The sequence below is a fragment of the Tenrec ecaudatus genome, chromosome 14, assembly GCF_050624435.1.
Source record: "Tenrec ecaudatus isolate mTenEca1 chromosome 14, mTenEca1.hap1, whole genome shotgun sequence".
Taxonomy (NCBI): Eukaryota; Metazoa; Chordata; class Mammalia; order Afrosoricida; family Tenrecidae; genus Tenrec; species Tenrec ecaudatus.
In genome coordinates this window covers 119,904,568-119,921,445 of record NC_134543.1, presented here as the reverse complement: position 1 = coordinate 119,921,445, position 16,878 = coordinate 119,904,568, and the positions used below count along the sequence as shown (strand labels likewise).

The following is a 16,878-nucleotide window of genomic DNA, read 5'->3' as shown; positions in this document are numbered from 1 at the left end:
AAATTCCATTCTCTTTTAATTCATCTTTTAGTGACTTTGAAGCCCCTTTTTATTTATTGTATATGCTTGAGTAAACAGCCAAGGCACCTAATTTTACCACAAAAATGGCAGTAAAAATGTGCTGAAAAAAACTCGGCTTATACATGAGTATATACAGTATTTACCAGCCTACTTGATATTCTTTTCCATGATTGGATAGTGTGATGTATATAAAATGCAACTTACCTTACGAGGATTATGGGGACCTTTGGGAAAAACCTCTACCAAAAGTGACCATGCGCCGTAACACTCAAATGCAAGACCATTTCGTTTAGATTTCTTGCCATCATGAATTCACTACCATATTTATTCTGCTTCCCCAGACACTAATTTTAAAAAGCTGTTATTTCTTCTAAAGCACCTCAAGCGTTGGGCACTGGGAAAACTAGAAATTTGACCAGACTTGCCGTGTTAGAAGGAAACTGGACATTCTGAAGGCCCAGCTGCCAAATAGTAGTAAAAGTTATAGCCACTGTTAAAACGAGATTGTCTATGTAATATGCTGTCCTCCTGCCAAACAATGTGAACTTCTCTTTATGGAAGACAGTCTGGGTCATGAAAAACTAGGGTTGGAAACATCAGTAGCACATTTTTTATGGTTCCCATCTCTATTGCAAGAGCTTCATCACACTATTTGTATGATAGTTAATCGCAGAATCATAAATGTACCCATAGTGTTCTGAGGCAAGTATTTAGAATAACGATTTACCTGAGTAACCACTTCCACAGGTGTTTTTTTGTGGGCTAGGTAATGGGGTTGCAGGAAATTAGTTCAAGTACCCGCTACCCAGTTTGGGATGGAGAAGACTGGAACAGAGAAACAGCCTTGCTGTTCTGTGTGCTGTTTGCACAAACACTGAGAAAGGGTTGGGTTTAGAACCCCTGTGAAGAGGTGATACCAGAGCTCGGTTCAGTGGTCAGAGTTATAGATAGGTTTTTATCAGAGGTAACACATCTAAAAGTTGTGTAAGTATGAATTTTGTTTTCAAGGCAAAAAAATTGTTAATACTTGATGATGTAATTGACAAAGGTAATACATTAAAAAAAAACAAGCCATTCCTCAGAAACAGTAGTGGGAGTAGTGATACCATGAGGGGAGGGAGAAGAAGGAGAGAGGGGGAATCCATCACAAGGTTGGATATATAGCCTGCTCTTCCCTCCCCCTGGGGGACAAATAACAGAAATGTGGGTGAAGGTAGACAATGGACAGTGTAAGATAGGAAACAACAGCAATAATATATAATTAATCAAGGATTCACGGGGGTGGGAGAGTAGGATGGAGAGTCACTGATACCAAGGGCTCAAGTAGAAGGAAAATGTTTTGGAAATATCTATCAGTGTGCTTAATACAATGAATGATGGATGGTTAAAAGATTTGTAAGAGCCCCCTAATAAAAGGATTAATAAAAAAAATAAAAATAAGCCTTTTAACCTCAGAAACCCAATCTTACAAAGGTGGATTTCTTTTGTGTCCTTCCCAAACCGTCTATACCACTGTAAGAATATATGTATATATTTTTTAAAAGTAGAATCATGCTATATACTTTGCTATACTTTATAGTGCTCTAAAAGCTCCCCACTCTCCCTTTTTTAGCCCACTTAGTGGTCTAGCTCAGAGATCTTTGAAGGAAACTTTAAAAAAAAATCATTTTATTGGGGGCTCATACAACTCTTATCACAATCCATACATACATCAATTGTGTAAAGCACACTTATACATTCATTGCCCTCATCATTCTCAAAATTCGCTTTCCGCTTGAGTTCCTGGAATCAGCTACTCACTTTCTTTTTTGAAGGAAACTTCTAAAAAAAGGATTTTACATGGAGAAGTGGCATGGTAATTCTGGAAGTTAGATGGCCATAACACTGGTGGCCACGTGTGTGATGAATTTAATCAGGGAAGACTAGAAGGAAGGAAATATGGTGAAGAATATAATAAACATTAGGAATAGAAAGGCATCTTGGTTTATTTTTAATACTTTTACTGGGGGCTCTTACATTTCTTATCACAATCCATACATTCCTCCATGTGTCTTGCACATATGCCGCCATCATCTTTTTCAAAGCATTCTCTTCCCACTTGAGCCCCTGATATCATTTCCCCATTTCTTCCCCCTCACTCCCCTGCCCACCCTCCCTCATGAACCCTTGATAAATTATAGATTATTTTTTCCATATCTTACATCGTCCTCCATTGCCCCTCACCCACTTTTCCATTATTTGTCCCCCTGGAAGGGGGTTATAGGTTGATCCTTGTGATTGATTCCCTCTCTGTACCCCTACCCTCCCCTAATCCTCTTGGCATATCTACTTTCTTTGTTGGCCCTGAGGGGTTTATCTATCCTTGATCCCCTGTGTTGAGAGCTCTTATCTATAGCCATGTGCATGCTCTGGTCTAATCTGATTTGTAAGGTAGAATTGAGATCATGATAGTGGGGTGAAGGAAACACCAAACAGCTAGAGAAAAGTTGTGTGTTATATCAGTGCTACACTGCACCCTGACTGGCTCATCTCTTCTCTGTGACCCCTCTGTGAGGGGATGTCCAATTGTCTACAGACGGCCATTGGGTCTCCACTCCATGCACCCCCCCATTCACCTTGGGTATGGTTTGATTCTGGGTCTTAGATGCCTGATACCTGATCCTACTGACACTTCGTGATCACACAGGCTGGTGTACTTCTTCCATGTGGGCTTTGTTGCATCTGAACTAGATGGCCGCTTGTTTATCTTCAACCCTTTAAGACCCCTGGTGCTATATCTTTTGATAGCTGGGCACCATCAGCTTTCTTCACCACATTTGCATATGCACACATTTTGTCTTCAGCAATTGTGTTTGGAAGGTGAGCATCACAGAATGCTGATTATTAGAACAAAGTGTTCATGTGTTAAGAGAGTACTTGAGGTCCAGTGTCCATCTGTAACTGTAATTCTTAATATACAGATATGAGTACATAGTTCTATTCTCTATATATACATACATACATACGTACATATATATATACATATGTGTATGCCTGTATTTAGGCCTGTATAAATGTCCTTTGCCTCTTGGTTCTTCCTCTATTACCTAGAAAATCATCTTTTAATAGACTGATCCATCAGCCTGAAGACCCACTTAGGCTACACCCTCTGTACCCTTGACTCATTAAATTCACTTGGATCACGAGCCCGGCGTCGGCGTGAAATCTTTCTCGCGCGGAGCCAAGGATCGAGGCTGAAATCTAGTCCCAGAGAGAGAGACCTAACAATACTACCTCCGGAGAAGTGGGATGTGAGAATGTGTAATAGTTGTTGAGAAACTGGCATTTGATAGATGAGGGCCAGGATGCTGAACCTTCCTGCTTTGTTCCGAATGCTCCCATACCACAGATGAAAGTTTGTCATGAGGAAACGCTAATCGTTGACGTGCTTGGTTTTTATATGCAGCTGTCTGGACGCTGCCTCAGAACACTGAATCAGAATTTGTAGGGGTGTGGCCAGAGAACCTGCATTTTATTAGTATCCCCGAGAATATTTAGATCTACTTAAAGTTGAGACCCTGTCTTTTACCACGTGAGTGCTGGTTATTGGAGCCATAGAACTTCTCGTACATCCAGTCAGGCCAAGCTCATAGGTGGGTAATAGTGTAGTGAGATGGAATGAAGAAAGTGTTGTTGAGAGGTAGCCTAGAAGGGATTGAACAAGGGTGATCAAACCACAAGTGGCTTGTGGGCCAAATATTGATTTTGTAAGTAAAGGTGTATTGGAATCCAGCCACTTCCTTTGTTTTACATTTGTAGCTGAGTTCGCTCTTCAGTGGCAGAATTGAGTAGTTGTGACAGAAACAGTATTGCCTGCCAAGCCTAAAATAATTTACTACCTGGCCTCTACAGAAAAAGTTTGCTGACCCTTGATAGAGACTAATAGTTCTTCATCTTGTACTATATAATAGAGTAATTTCAAAAGTCTTAACAAAATTTACTGGCACCTGGATTCTACCTCCTTCCCCATGTAACTAGCTTGGGATTCTGACAGAGTTTTTATAACACCAGCTCATTTCAGTGTGTAGCTGGGTGGAGAGCAGACAGAGTCCGTGTAACAGTACAGACTGATGCTTGGGGTTCTTCGTGTACTTCTCGGGAAGCGTCTTAGAGAAATACTGGTTAAAGACTATTTTAAGGTCTGTCCACTAGTAGAATTTAACACAAGATCCCTACCTTTGTCAGCCACTGAAGAATGTAAAAAACAAGCAGCACAGTCTGGAGAGTAAGGGCTCCCTCTCCCTAAAAGGTAATACTAAAAGCAGAACGCGTTTAAAAATACGGGAAAGTGTAATAAGACATTGTACCTCTCTCTCTATACACACACACACACACACACACAGATATATATGTAAAACTATGTGCAGGTTGAGCCCAGTTTGGAACTGTGGTTTTTATGTGTATATGATAAGCAGTGAAATGTAGAAAAGAGACTGAAAGTAAATTAAAGTTGAGTGGTTTCATTTAGATTCTAGAGGATGGATTATGAATGATTCCTATTTTTTTCTTTAAACTTTTCAATGTTCATTAAGTAATAGATGGATACATGTATATGATATGTATGCCCAGGTCCCAACCATAAATGTTCTTTTTTTCCAACCAATAAATATTTATCAAAAATAAAGTGTAACTTATTCTACTCTGTATTTTATGTGGTATAAAATATATTTGGATAATACTCTATATTTTGTGATATGGAATATCTTATAGGTGGTTTTAGTGGAAATCTTCTTCTTTCTAGGCTCATTGGTGGGCAGTATTACTAATGGGAATTGCCTTGATCATGCTAATGGCTGGATTCATTAAGATATGCAGTGTCCATACTCCAAGTAGTAATCCAAAGTTGCCTCCTCCTAAACCACTTCCAGGTAAGACCTTTTGAACAAGGTAAATATTTATACAACTTCGAACCATTTAACAGGCGAAAGTGAATGATAAATGAGTCTTTGGTAACTCACTTTATAGTACTTCCTCCTTGGGAAAGAGATTGCTGAATGAATGATTTAGTTGATGTTTAAATATGCTCCTTATCATTCCAATCTAGCTAATAGCCAACTGCCATTTAAGTGCTAATCTATCCTGAATGTGTGTGTGTGAGAGAGAGGGGGGGGGGAGATTGATTTCTTTTTAATGATTTTTTTTGGGAGGGGGGGGCATGAACTTGCTTTCCCCAAGGAGAACATTTATAGGAAAATACAGACTCCAGTGTGAGAGTCATAGTGTAGAAGCTTCACACAAGAAACGGGATGACTGAGCATTAGGAGGAGAAACCTCATTAGATTAGCCCCAGGGATTTGGAGGAGAAAAGTGTAGGAAGCAACCGCTTCAGAGCCTGGTCACCCCCTCCCTGTTCACATGGTGTTCATGGCTTCCATGTTGCCTGGCCCAGAGCTCTAACCACTGTGGGTGTGTGGGGCAGGCCCTGAGAGGCAGGGGAAACCAGGGCGAAAGGCAGCACTTCCCTGACTGCCTCCCACAGACAACCACAGGAAAACCTAAAAGTATTTGAACACTAGGAGTTTGTTAAAGTTTACACTTACAGTTTGTAGTATTTTCCTTTAGTTACCCCACTTACTCTCCCTGTCTTCAGGCAAGGAATCCAGTAGTCCTTGAGCACGAACTTGGTGGAATCAGGAAATTTGATTTTGACATCATTGCTTTTCCTGGATTCACATGGTTAGCAATCTGGAATTTATGCCCGTTTCTTAGGCATTTCCAAGGGTCACATGATGCTTTAAAAAACAATGTTCTCAAGTATGATCTCATTCAGTAAAGCAGGGATTTTACTTGTGTATTATTTTATTTTAAGGAAATGCCACTATTAAAAACTAACGAAACAAAACATCCCAAGCTCTGTCATTTATCACAGCCTCACAAAAAGGGCTCCCTACTTCTCCATGAGCTTCCCTGTAGCCCTCCTCAGAACAGGCTATGTGAATTAGCTACCATCTCTGTCCCCGGCTCAAAGACACTCAAAGTCCATCTGAATTTAGCTTCCTCTGTCTAGTCTCAAATGGGAAGAGCTGTAAATAGAAAATGTATCTTCGACTTTGGAGATTGGATATATACATTTCATTAGTGATTCTTTATATTGACAAGGTGGTAAAATGTTAATTCGGGCTGTGTTGGGGTAAATAAAATCTAAAAATTATCTCACTTAAAACATTTTATTATGGCTGTAGCACCTATGTTTTGTTGTGGCTCCACGTAGCTGTTTAGCATTGTTTAGCATTGTTTGTTCGTCCTGTACTAGAGTTCTAAATCGACAGCACTGATGTACACCCTTCCTTATGGAAGCAGCAGCTCGTTTTGTTTGGTTTGCTTTTATGGTGGAAAGCTCACGGTGAGTCTGTTTTGCATTTTGTTTGTGACCCACAGGCACTTTAAAGAGGAGGAGACCTCCGCAGCCCATTCAGCAACCCCAACGTCAGAGGCCCCGGGAGAGTTATCAGATGGGGCACATGAGACGCTGACTGCAGCTTTTGCCTTGGTTCTTCCTAGTGCCTACAGTGGGAAAACTTCACTCCAAAGAGAAACCTATTAAGTCATCACCCCCAAACCAAACCCTCACACATAACAGTCGGGGAAACAAAAATGGCAAGAAATCATGTCCTCAGCCCAGGTGGAATTACTTAAAATTTAATGCTTGAAAATTCCAATTTGGGGGTGGGGGTTAGAAAAGGAACCTGATTTTCTATGGACAGCTCTTTTTAACCTAATGGCACAGTCTTAGGGTATGAGTATGTGCCCCAGCTTCCCTGTTCTTCGTTGCTGCATTGTCTTCACTTGCAGGCAAACTTGGCTCTCGATAAACTTTTATCACAAATTGAAATATATATATATATATATTTTTCAACTGCCATTCAAGGATAGGCGGCTCAGCCACCTCAACATTGGAGACATCACTTGCCAATGTACATACCTTGTTATATGCAGACATGTATTTCATACGTACACTGTACTTCTGTGTGCAATTGTAAACAAATTGCAATATGGACGTTTCTTTGTATTATAAAATTTTTTCGCTCTTAATGAAAAATTACTGTTTAATTGACATACTCAGGATAACAGAGAATGGTGGTATTCAGTGGTCCAGGATTCTGTAGTGCTTTACACAGGCAGTTTGAAGCGAGAATCAATTTCCCTTTTTCTGACGATGGAGTTGGTTCTGATATTCATTTTATTTTTATCAAGTGGCTGCTAAGAAGAGCGCAGGAGTTACTACACAGAAGAACGCAGTCAAGAAGTGTGATAACTGGACAGATGCAGCTTTCTACTTCAGAATTAGTTATTTGTGTCAATGTCAGTTCTGCTTACTTATTTTAAACTTTCTAATTCAATGCCATTATTTGAATTGACGGGTGAAATTCTGTTCATGCTTCAGTAGAAATCATGTCAATGATTCTTTTATTTGTAGCCTACTTATTTGTGTTTTCCATATACCTAAAGTATGCCAGTTATGTTTTTCTCCTTCTGTCTGGTGTGGAAAAGAAAGGCTGTGTCTTTATTTTGTCAAAAGAAGATTTGAACAGTTTCTCCCCCTAGCTTACCATCACTGGTCATTGGTAACCACTAAGGAGTAATTCACTCAACGAGTTAAAATTGTAGCTAGGCCTTCTTGCATTCCCCTCCCCACCTTAAGATATTTTAACAGTAATAAAGGTGAAACAGCACAATGCCCTATCCCAAATTTATTTTTTAAGCTGATGTAAATAATTGGCATTTTACAGAAAGAAAGCAAAAGCATTTAATGTATTAACAGGCTTATTGCTATGCAGGAAGTGGAAGGGGGCATTACAAAAAAAATTAAGCTTGTGACATATATATTGCTTCTGTTTTCCAACTGCATCCCTTACATTAGAAGTAAACAGCTGTGGTTTTCCTGGCTTTACATAGGAGGCAAAATTAGGGAAGGTTGAAAGGTTTCTGTGTTTGGGCTTTTTTCCCCCCCCTTTTTTCCTTAAGAGTATAAGGTTTACACAATCATTCTCATAATGTGACGCAAGCCAGCAAGGCCAGAAACGCTAGAGAAAATCACGGGACCTCTCCCTTGTAAACTTGTACAGCGCGTGGTGACTTTTTCAAAATACAGCTTTTGTACATGATTTAGAGACAAATTTTGTACATGGAACCCCAGATGAACTATACATAATTCTAAACAAACAAGTAGGTATATATGTATGTAATTGCTTTTAAATCATTTAAATGCCTTTGTTTTTGGACTGTGCAAAGGTTGGAACCGGGTTTGCATTTCTAAAGTGGTGACTTTTATTCTGCAAGGGTTCTTAGTAACTTCTCGAGTGTGGTAGACTTTGGAACATGTACATTTTTTGCTTGTAACGTTATCCTGTGGTAGGATTTTGGCAGGTACACACTGCCCTATTTTATTTTGAGTCTGAGTTAAATGTTTTCTGAAAAGAGATAATGTGCACTGAACTCTTTCCACTGCAGATCAAGATGTGGTCAAACAAAATGGTCAACATGAATGGGATCTATTACTACTGTCAGTTTATGTCCACTGTGTTTTATACAGTATCTTTTTGTTCACTTTGGAAATTTTTACTAAAAATTGCAAAAAATAAAAGTATTGTGCAAAGATGTAAGGATTTTTGAAACTTGAAATGCATTAATAAATAGACTTGATGAAATCAATGCGAAGGTTCCATTCTTTTTGAACCATGAAAGCCGCCCCCAGAAGCTGTCCCACAGTAACTCTCCCTTCTTGGGCGATCGAGGCTGTGCGTCAGAAAGAGGACCATCGACTCCCACAGACAGGTGGCTGGCTGTGTGCCTAGTTTGGAGTCCATGCAGAAAAATGTCCCTTTCTGGATCGCCGTAAACACAAAGAACACTCAAGTCGTCTCAGCCACTCTACATGGTTTCTAATCAGTATTCAAAGATTGTGTCTTGGTGGAAGAACTGAGTCATTTTGGCAACTTATAAGTCTTATTTATATCGATATGTTACAAGCTTCTGAATGTTAAGTACCTCATTTACTTTTAAACTTTCGAGCCCACATTTTCATGCTGTGTCAGATTTATCTGGAGATAAATGACATTTCAGTGTTACCTGGAGAAAGAATTGGGCAAAGAGAACAGAACATGGAAACTCTGGATGGTGCCCCACGCAGAGTAATCTAACCCAACTTATTGTTCTTAACCTTGGTCAGGTGTAAATAAAGAACATTTGTTAAATGATTAACTACGAGATAATTTTTTAAATTACTCTGTTAATTTAGGACCATCAAGCTGTATATCCATCAAGCCGTCTATCCTCATAAACCATCAATATTGATGATTAATTCAGATAGTTGCCATCTGTTACTTTTATTTACAACTGCATGCTTACGTTTTCGTTGGTTAAAACATCTCTGCTATTTTGCAAAATTCAGGCAACTCACAAAACCAGGCTCAAAATCCAGTAAGGTGATTGCCGTTTCTGGGGTGAGTGCTTGTTCCCAACAGCATCCTGCTGCAAAGGAGAGCTCTGTCTGGTCACTGTGGTTTGTGAGGCTCTCTGGGTACTTGAGTTTCTCATGTTCACAGACTTGTGACCATTGAAGATTTATAAAAATCGAGCACACTACTCATAAATTCTTGTCTGTGTCTCTAGTTCCTCCATTTTCAGACCTAACATTTCTCCAAAGTTGAGGTAGGTGTCCATCCATAAAATTGTGGGTGCTTGCATTTGAGGAGGCTTCTTACTGTCTCTAGTTGCTTATTATTGAGGGTGTGAGAGGGCTAATGTAGTGAATGATGTCCTCCAAATAGTCCTAACCCCAGGTCTCTGTGAACATGCCCCTCCTTGGAACTTGGGTCTTTGAAGATGACACTAGTTAACTTAATTTGAGTGACAACAGCCTTATTCAAGAAAGACAAAGACCAGGAAAATGGTTATGTGATAGTGGGGTATGCACCGCTGCAACCCAAGAGATACCTGGGGCTCCCAGAAAGCTATTGGAAAGGCTTCTCCCAGAGCCTTTGGAGAGAACTTGACTCTGATTTGGACTATTAACCTTCAGAACTGGGAGACAATAACATCGCTGTGGCCCCAGGAAACCAGTCCAAGGCTCATTGTAGCAACTGCACATGTGAGACAGCCCACCTCCAGGGGTACAGGCAGAGACATCCAGTGTCCATATCGAAAGGGTTCAGGTCTCCCCAAACTAGCGCAAATCGAGTATCGTGTTAAAGCAGCTAGTCCGGGACAGTTTATCTTCCCAGGAGTCACTAAAGCTGTGAGAAGTAGTAGCGTTCTGAAAGCAAGAGCCCAGCGTCTTGACTTTATGTTACTAATTAAAAACAACTTCTGCCGGAGCCATTTGTTCATTTATTACCAATTCGGTTTTCTCATTTTCTGTCTCTAACCTTTTGTGTTTCTCGAATGCAAACCGACCCCGTGTTCTACGTTGTGCTGCTGTATTGGTGGCATGCCTTACATGCATGCATACGTACACTTTTCAGGGGAAGTTCAGGAGAAGTATTTTATTGATCAACTTTCCTGACTTTCTGTTCTGTCTTATTAAAAGTAACAGGATGCTAAGTAAAAAATGGAGAGTTGAACAAAATATTTATTAGCCTCTGTTCTTCCCTAAAAGCCCACTACCACGACAGAGGGTTGTGGAAAGAAAAGCGCAGACTCCAGGGAGGACAAGGCCAACTGAAAAGATGGAAACAAGCAAGATGGTGAAAACTGGGAAGCGGTGGACGGGGTATATCTGGTGTGATGACCTGGGAAAGCCGGATCCTGAGCCACGAGTAGAAACAGGCAATCCAGTTTGCACTGTTCATATTTTGGAGTATATCCATCCTTCCTGACTTTTCTATAACCAAGGCTAAAGACATCATACACACACTTTTGTATCCCACCTTTCTTATTTAACAATATATTGATACTGTATCATTAAAGTGACTCAGTATTTTATTCTCTCGATATACTGTTTAATTTTTACTTAACCAATTCCCAATTCTTTGGACCTCTGGATGGTCCCCAAATTTCTCATTATTTTAAATAATCCTATAAGGCAATTCCTGAATCTAATAAAATCAAGTTCAAAAACTAGAATCGCTAGATTATAGATTTTATAAGGGTCATTGAGATAAATTACAAAATTGCCTCCCAAATAGGTGTACCAAGTTACAGTGTCACTGTTGGCACATAAGGATAATTTCGTTGTTTGCGTATCTTAATTTTGAGAGCTCCATGCTCAAGCTTCAGTTGGGTGCAGCTGCATAGAGCTTGAGACACTCCCGCATGGTGTGCAGAACTCCGAGGCAAACAGAGTGCCCGGAAATGCCGTTTTCTTCAATGGAATCAGTTAATTCTAGTCTGGGTTTTGACCTGTATAAGGAGAGCCTAGAAAACATCCCTACCAGAAGGCAGGGAAGCTATTAAAGATTACTGCAGGCTCTGTCCAAGAAGCCCAGGAGGCAACTTGAAGAGATTCCCCCGGGCCAAAGAGAATCATCTTCGCATCAGGGAAGATGCTGCCTGCCAGAGTCTGAAACTCAAGAGTTAATGATGGCATTGAGGGTGGAGGCCGGGACAACAACAAGCACAGCTGCCTTTGGAATACACCGCTAAAGAAGTGTTCCAGCTAGGGAAGGACAGAGGAGAGGGCTCACCATTTTACTCCCTTGATGAACGAATGGGTCTACACAGTGATAATCTTCGTTTCCCTGACCCTGAGGTGCACAAATGGCTTAAGTGCTGAACCACAAGCCTTTGACCCTGCTCAGAGGGTCCTTGGCAGGCAACAGTTGGTCTGCTTCCAGAAGGTCACAGCCCTGGAAGTCCTGTGGAGCAGCTCTGTGCTGGGAGTTGGACTTGACTTTGTGGTAACAATGTTACATGCACCACCTCTGAAACAGTTCTGCAGGAAGTTCAACCTTACGCCTGAACATGCCTCTCGGTCTGACCCCCCCACCAACCCCCAATGAGTTGGAAATAGAGGGTCGGGAGCACATGGTGGATGGCACCACAGATGTTCAGTAAAAGCCCAGGAGAGAGAACCTCGCTTCTTCAATAATTAATTGCAAAGAACAACGACGGATTAAAAGGACAAGCATCATCTACAAATTACAATGTGTGGATTTGATTTACAAGTTTACAATTTGGATTATGATGTGAACAATCGTAAAAGAGCCCACTGTGGAAATAAAACGACATTTGCTGTGGTCTATTAAAGTTTCAAAGATTTACAAATTTACAATTTAGATTATGATGTGAACTATCATAAAAGAGCCCACTGTGGAAATAAAACAATATTTTCTGTGGTCTATGAAAGTATTGCACCTATTTTGTGGTTACATTTTTAAAGAAATCCTTAATTTTTTAGATTGAAATGGAAAAAATATAGTATCTAAGGCTTGCTTAAAAGCAAGTTGCAGTGTGATGGGCGGGGAAGTAACTGAAACAAAATTGGCTGGTGGTTGATCATTGTGGAGGCTGGATGATGACTTATCTTCTCTACCTGTGCTTGCATTTGAAATTTTCTGTGAAAGTTATTTTATTTTTCCATGATAGTATTTTAAACGTGAACCAAATGCATATACAAATGTATTCATTTTTGAAGTAATTCATGATATTGCCCTTTATGCTCAATGATTTTAAAGATGTTTTGTAAAAAATCATTTTATTGGGGGGCCCTTACCACACATTGAATTTTAGAAGCTAAGTTATTTACAGCAAAAGTTAATTTTTTCAAAGAATGCTATTAATACGTTAAGGAAATTTAGCACTCCATGCCAAAAGGTCAAAAAATCCTAGTGTACAAAAGGCTAAAAAATTACAGTAAAAAATCTCAGATACGAGTTGATGGCTTCATCACCTGTTACCTCTGCCTTCTTGGTAAAATGGTACAGAATTGTTAAAAGATTCTGTTATGTCTCAGGTACCATGACTTCAGCTATGATGATCACTTACTATATTTTAGAGTGTCATTGTTTGTTGTTGTTGTTGTTGTTGGTGCCACTGCTGTGACCGAGTCAAGCTCCCGCGCAGGCTGTGGTCTTTGTGAGAGGTGGTCTCCATGTCTCTCCTTCAGAAGCCCTCGGTTGATTTGAGCCACCAACCTTTCCAGTGCTGAACCAGAGCGCTACCAGGACCCTTTATTGTATATTTAGGACCGCTAAAAAGATTTTGAAAAACATGGACAAGGGGGCTTGGCTTCAAAAAGTCCATGGGAAATGTCCATGATCTCTTTATTCTATGTGCCCACGAGCTTTTTGAAGCCTCCTCATATTCTCTGCTCTTGAATTTATTATACTTAAGATTTCTTTCAGGAAATAGGTATGGGGGTAGCTTAATGACTTTTAAAAAATAATTCTGTAGTGGTTTCAAACTTGAACCAGTCAAGCTAACATAACTAATTATATTCTGCTCCAGTTACGATGAAGGATTAATTGAATTTAGCTTGCCCGGGTAAGTGCTTGCACCTGTCAGTCAGTCACCCAGCACTCATCGCCAACATGCCGTTAGATCCCTCTTTGGGCACCAGGTTTTGTGGAGTTTGCAAACTGTTTAAGGAAAATGTTTATGTTCTGCTAAACAGCTCGGGGACAGTGATCAGGTTATCCACATTTAACCTTTGTGTCCATGTTGGAATCAGTGTTAAGTACCTCAGTACAGAAAATTTGAGCCTTTCGTTGTTAAATTGAACCCCAGAGGGGAACGCTCTTAAAAACAATATTCTGGAATTGTTTGTTCTTGGTGTGGGGAAATTCGAACAGGCAATAGTGGAGGTTGTCTTCTATAGGAAGCGGATTCTCACTGCAGGAGTTCCAGGAACGTTGGGAAAGTGAAGGCCATTTGCTAATATTGGAACCGACTCTAAGGCCCTTTTTCTTTTATCACCCTCTTCCACCCACCCACTTTTTTGGCACGGGAGTTAGCTTTTTTAAGAAAAGAAGAAAAAAACACACAAAAGAACGGTATCAGTATGTTTGAGTGATTTTAAAAGTTTTGTGGATACGTTTTTACCTAAACACATGAGTAAGTGTTGCTACAAAAATCACAGAACTTTTTATTTAAAAGTAGCAAATTATGCAGTTATTGTTTCTCGTCATACCCTGCTTCTAGACCTGTGCACTTCGGAAGACTGTTCCATCCTTTTACCTTGAAACATGGCAACAGTGGGGAGGTTGGCCCCGGACCAGACCGCGTCTTGTTCCTTTGTGCATAGCCAGGGTAGCGATGGGCAGGAACTGACTGACCAGCACAAGACAAAAACGGAAACAACACCCTTCTCTGAAAAATTCTGAGCTCTTCGATTTACAGCATCTCAAAGCAGTGGTTTTGGTACCCCAGGGAGACTCAAATTGTGTTTCTTTGAAAGATTTTGGTTTTTATTTTTAAGTTTGTAAGCAAAAAGAGGTATGCAGGGGCAAGAACAGGGCTGTAGGGTGGACGGGGTGATGTCTCCCAGTGAAGGGAAGGCAGCTCTTGCTACTCCAGAAGAATGAACAAAGATATTGATGGAGAAAAAAGAGTCCTCAGTGTAAGTTTCCTGGTCTTTTTTCCCCTCATCAATTCAGTTTTCCATTTTTAAAAAACGTCTAATGAGCCCCTATGATCATTCGGTATCCTTCAAGAAAATCTATTAAGATTTCCCCCTCGGGGTCCCGAAAAGCAGTTGTCGCTCTCTTCTGTGCTGACCGCCTGCCTTGGGCTTCATCTCTGAAGTCTTCCTCACCTTCCTAAAACACTGGGCTGATCCCAACCCTGCTGTTCTCTGTGGGGCAGCTGTCCTTTAAACGTGTTGCCAAGTATCAAAGAGTTGGAAGGATGTCCACTTGAATTTTATTGAAAATGAGGTATTAAACTCGTCCTTACCCCACTCCATCCCACATGGAACAAAAAGTGTCATTTTCCAAGGCACCCTAAAAAGACTAGGCTGAGCACATTACTGTGAGTGCTTGTCACCTGGCTGCGGAGACCTGTTTAACTATGTTTATGTTGTGCACGTGTGGGCAAAAAACCTAGTAGCAATACTTTTTTATTTAGCTTCCTATGCACATCTATAAACAGATTTCTTCACGTTAAAAACGACTTTTCCTTTTTTGGCTCGGTCACTTCATCCTATGCTGAAGAGCTGGTTTGCACTTCGGCAGATCACTGTTCTTGGGGGTTGGCCAAACTGGGAGTTGTGAAAGACCAGGGCTTTTCAGACCAGGATCATGACATCCGTAAATAATATCAGAAAATATAACTTCCCACCCAGCTGAGGTGGCAGTCCTGTTCTGGCACTGACCGCCTTCTGTCAGAACACATGGCACACTGCAGGGTGATCCTGCCTCAACTTCTGCTTTGAACAGCAAGGGCATGATGTTTGCTCCTGACCACAGGTGGACAGTTTGGGGAATTGGGTCTACGTGGGTGGGGTTATGGTATTTGAGTGTGTGCACAACAGGTGTTCAAAAATAGGGCTCTAGAGTAAAGCTTTCTGGGTGGGCTGTCACCACTTAACTATGGGACAGCGCGCGTGCCCTGGGCATCTAGTTCCGCAGGCCTGTGCCCTCTGCCCAGCTGTTCTTTGTAAGCCAAAGTTCTTGAGAGAAGGGTCTGTCCTCAGTGCCTGTACCGCCCCATTCCTGTACCCACTCACCGCGCTTGTTCCTCGTGGGACCCCAAGAACTGCTCTTGCGGGGCTCATGGTCTAGTGGAAAGAAACCCACTATTACAGGGTAGAGGGGTTCAGGTTGCCAGCCACACAGATTCAAGTCCAGGGTTCCCTGCTAACCAAGAGGACACATGAAGAGACCAGTACAACTTGTCAGAGGAAATAGGCACCAGCTGGGCTTTAGAGTTTATTTATTTTTTATGTTTTTAAATTAAAATATTTTTTTGTTTTTTAGTTTCTTTCAGTGAAGAGTTCCTTTAACCAACCCAAACTCACCGTCTTTTAGAAACGTGTTGTAGGTAGTTTCTTGACTCTTATTCTCTTAGGTCACGGAGTAGGCTTTTTTCTTTTCCTGAATTGCCCCTTCCCTCTTTGCTTTTCCATAGGCCTGCGCTTTATGATTCATTTCCATGTCCTCGAACCTGCTATAGTAAGTGTTCATGAAAGATTGCTATTTTAATAAAAGTATGTGCTTTGTTAATAGGCAGTGGAGTTGATTTCACAAGACAGGCACAAAAGTTAGTGCGACTACACCATGCTACACCATCATACCGATTTTTAAAAATATCTCTGATTCTCAATCCCCTGCCAGCACAGCTTCCTCCTTTCCCCCCCCCTAAAAGAAATTTTCTTTTAGAACCTAATATGTACTTGTATTTATAGGCTATGGGCTGGCCATACCACATTTTGCACAAATGGAAAAAGCTCAGCTTTGGGGTGTGTAAGTAACAAATTATAACTCCTGGCAAGAGAAGGCACGGATTTAGAGAGCACACATTAGAAATTAAATGAGGTGGCTCTAATTTCTTTGTCTTTATGAAAAAGTGTTTAATTTAGCAAAATTATCTTGATATATTTTATTTGACTATCTCATAATGACAGGTGGGAGTTGAACATATTGATGATGGGGTTTTCTTGAGGCAAACCTCAACATCAGCCCTCCTAATGCCCCCTCCCACAGAATTCTAATTCCATAGATATTAAAAATGGATGCCGGGTGAGGGGGAGAGGAGTGGATCTCAGGGTCAAGTAAGCCTGGGAATGTTATCAAGCAGGTTTTCTTTCTGAAACTGCTTTAACCCTAAAGAGTCTCCCCTCTTCCAAGGCGGTTTTGATCGCCAACGGGATTTTGTAGCACACAATGCGCGCTGACTCCACTCGCTTGCCTGCTGCTTCTCCCTGAAAGCTTTTGGGATCCT

General features: G+C 40.9%; 1 protein-coding gene across 1 annotated transcript in view; it reads left to right on the top strand.

Annotated features, from left to right (window-relative positions):
- Positions 1–8,712, top strand: part of ADAM10 (ADAM metallopeptidase domain 10) — a 137,523-nt gene extending 128,811 nt beyond the window's left edge. The window contains exons 15-16 of the mRNA XM_075532185.1: positions 4,802–4,928; positions 6,439–8,712. Of these exons, the coding sequence (XP_075388300.1) occupies positions 4,802–4,928; positions 6,439–6,533 (222 nt within the window). The 3' untranslated portion in view covers positions 6,534–8,712. The remainder of the gene's footprint in view (positions 1–4,801; positions 4,929–6,438) is intronic.
- Positions 8,713–16,878: the final 8,166 nt, after the last annotated feature.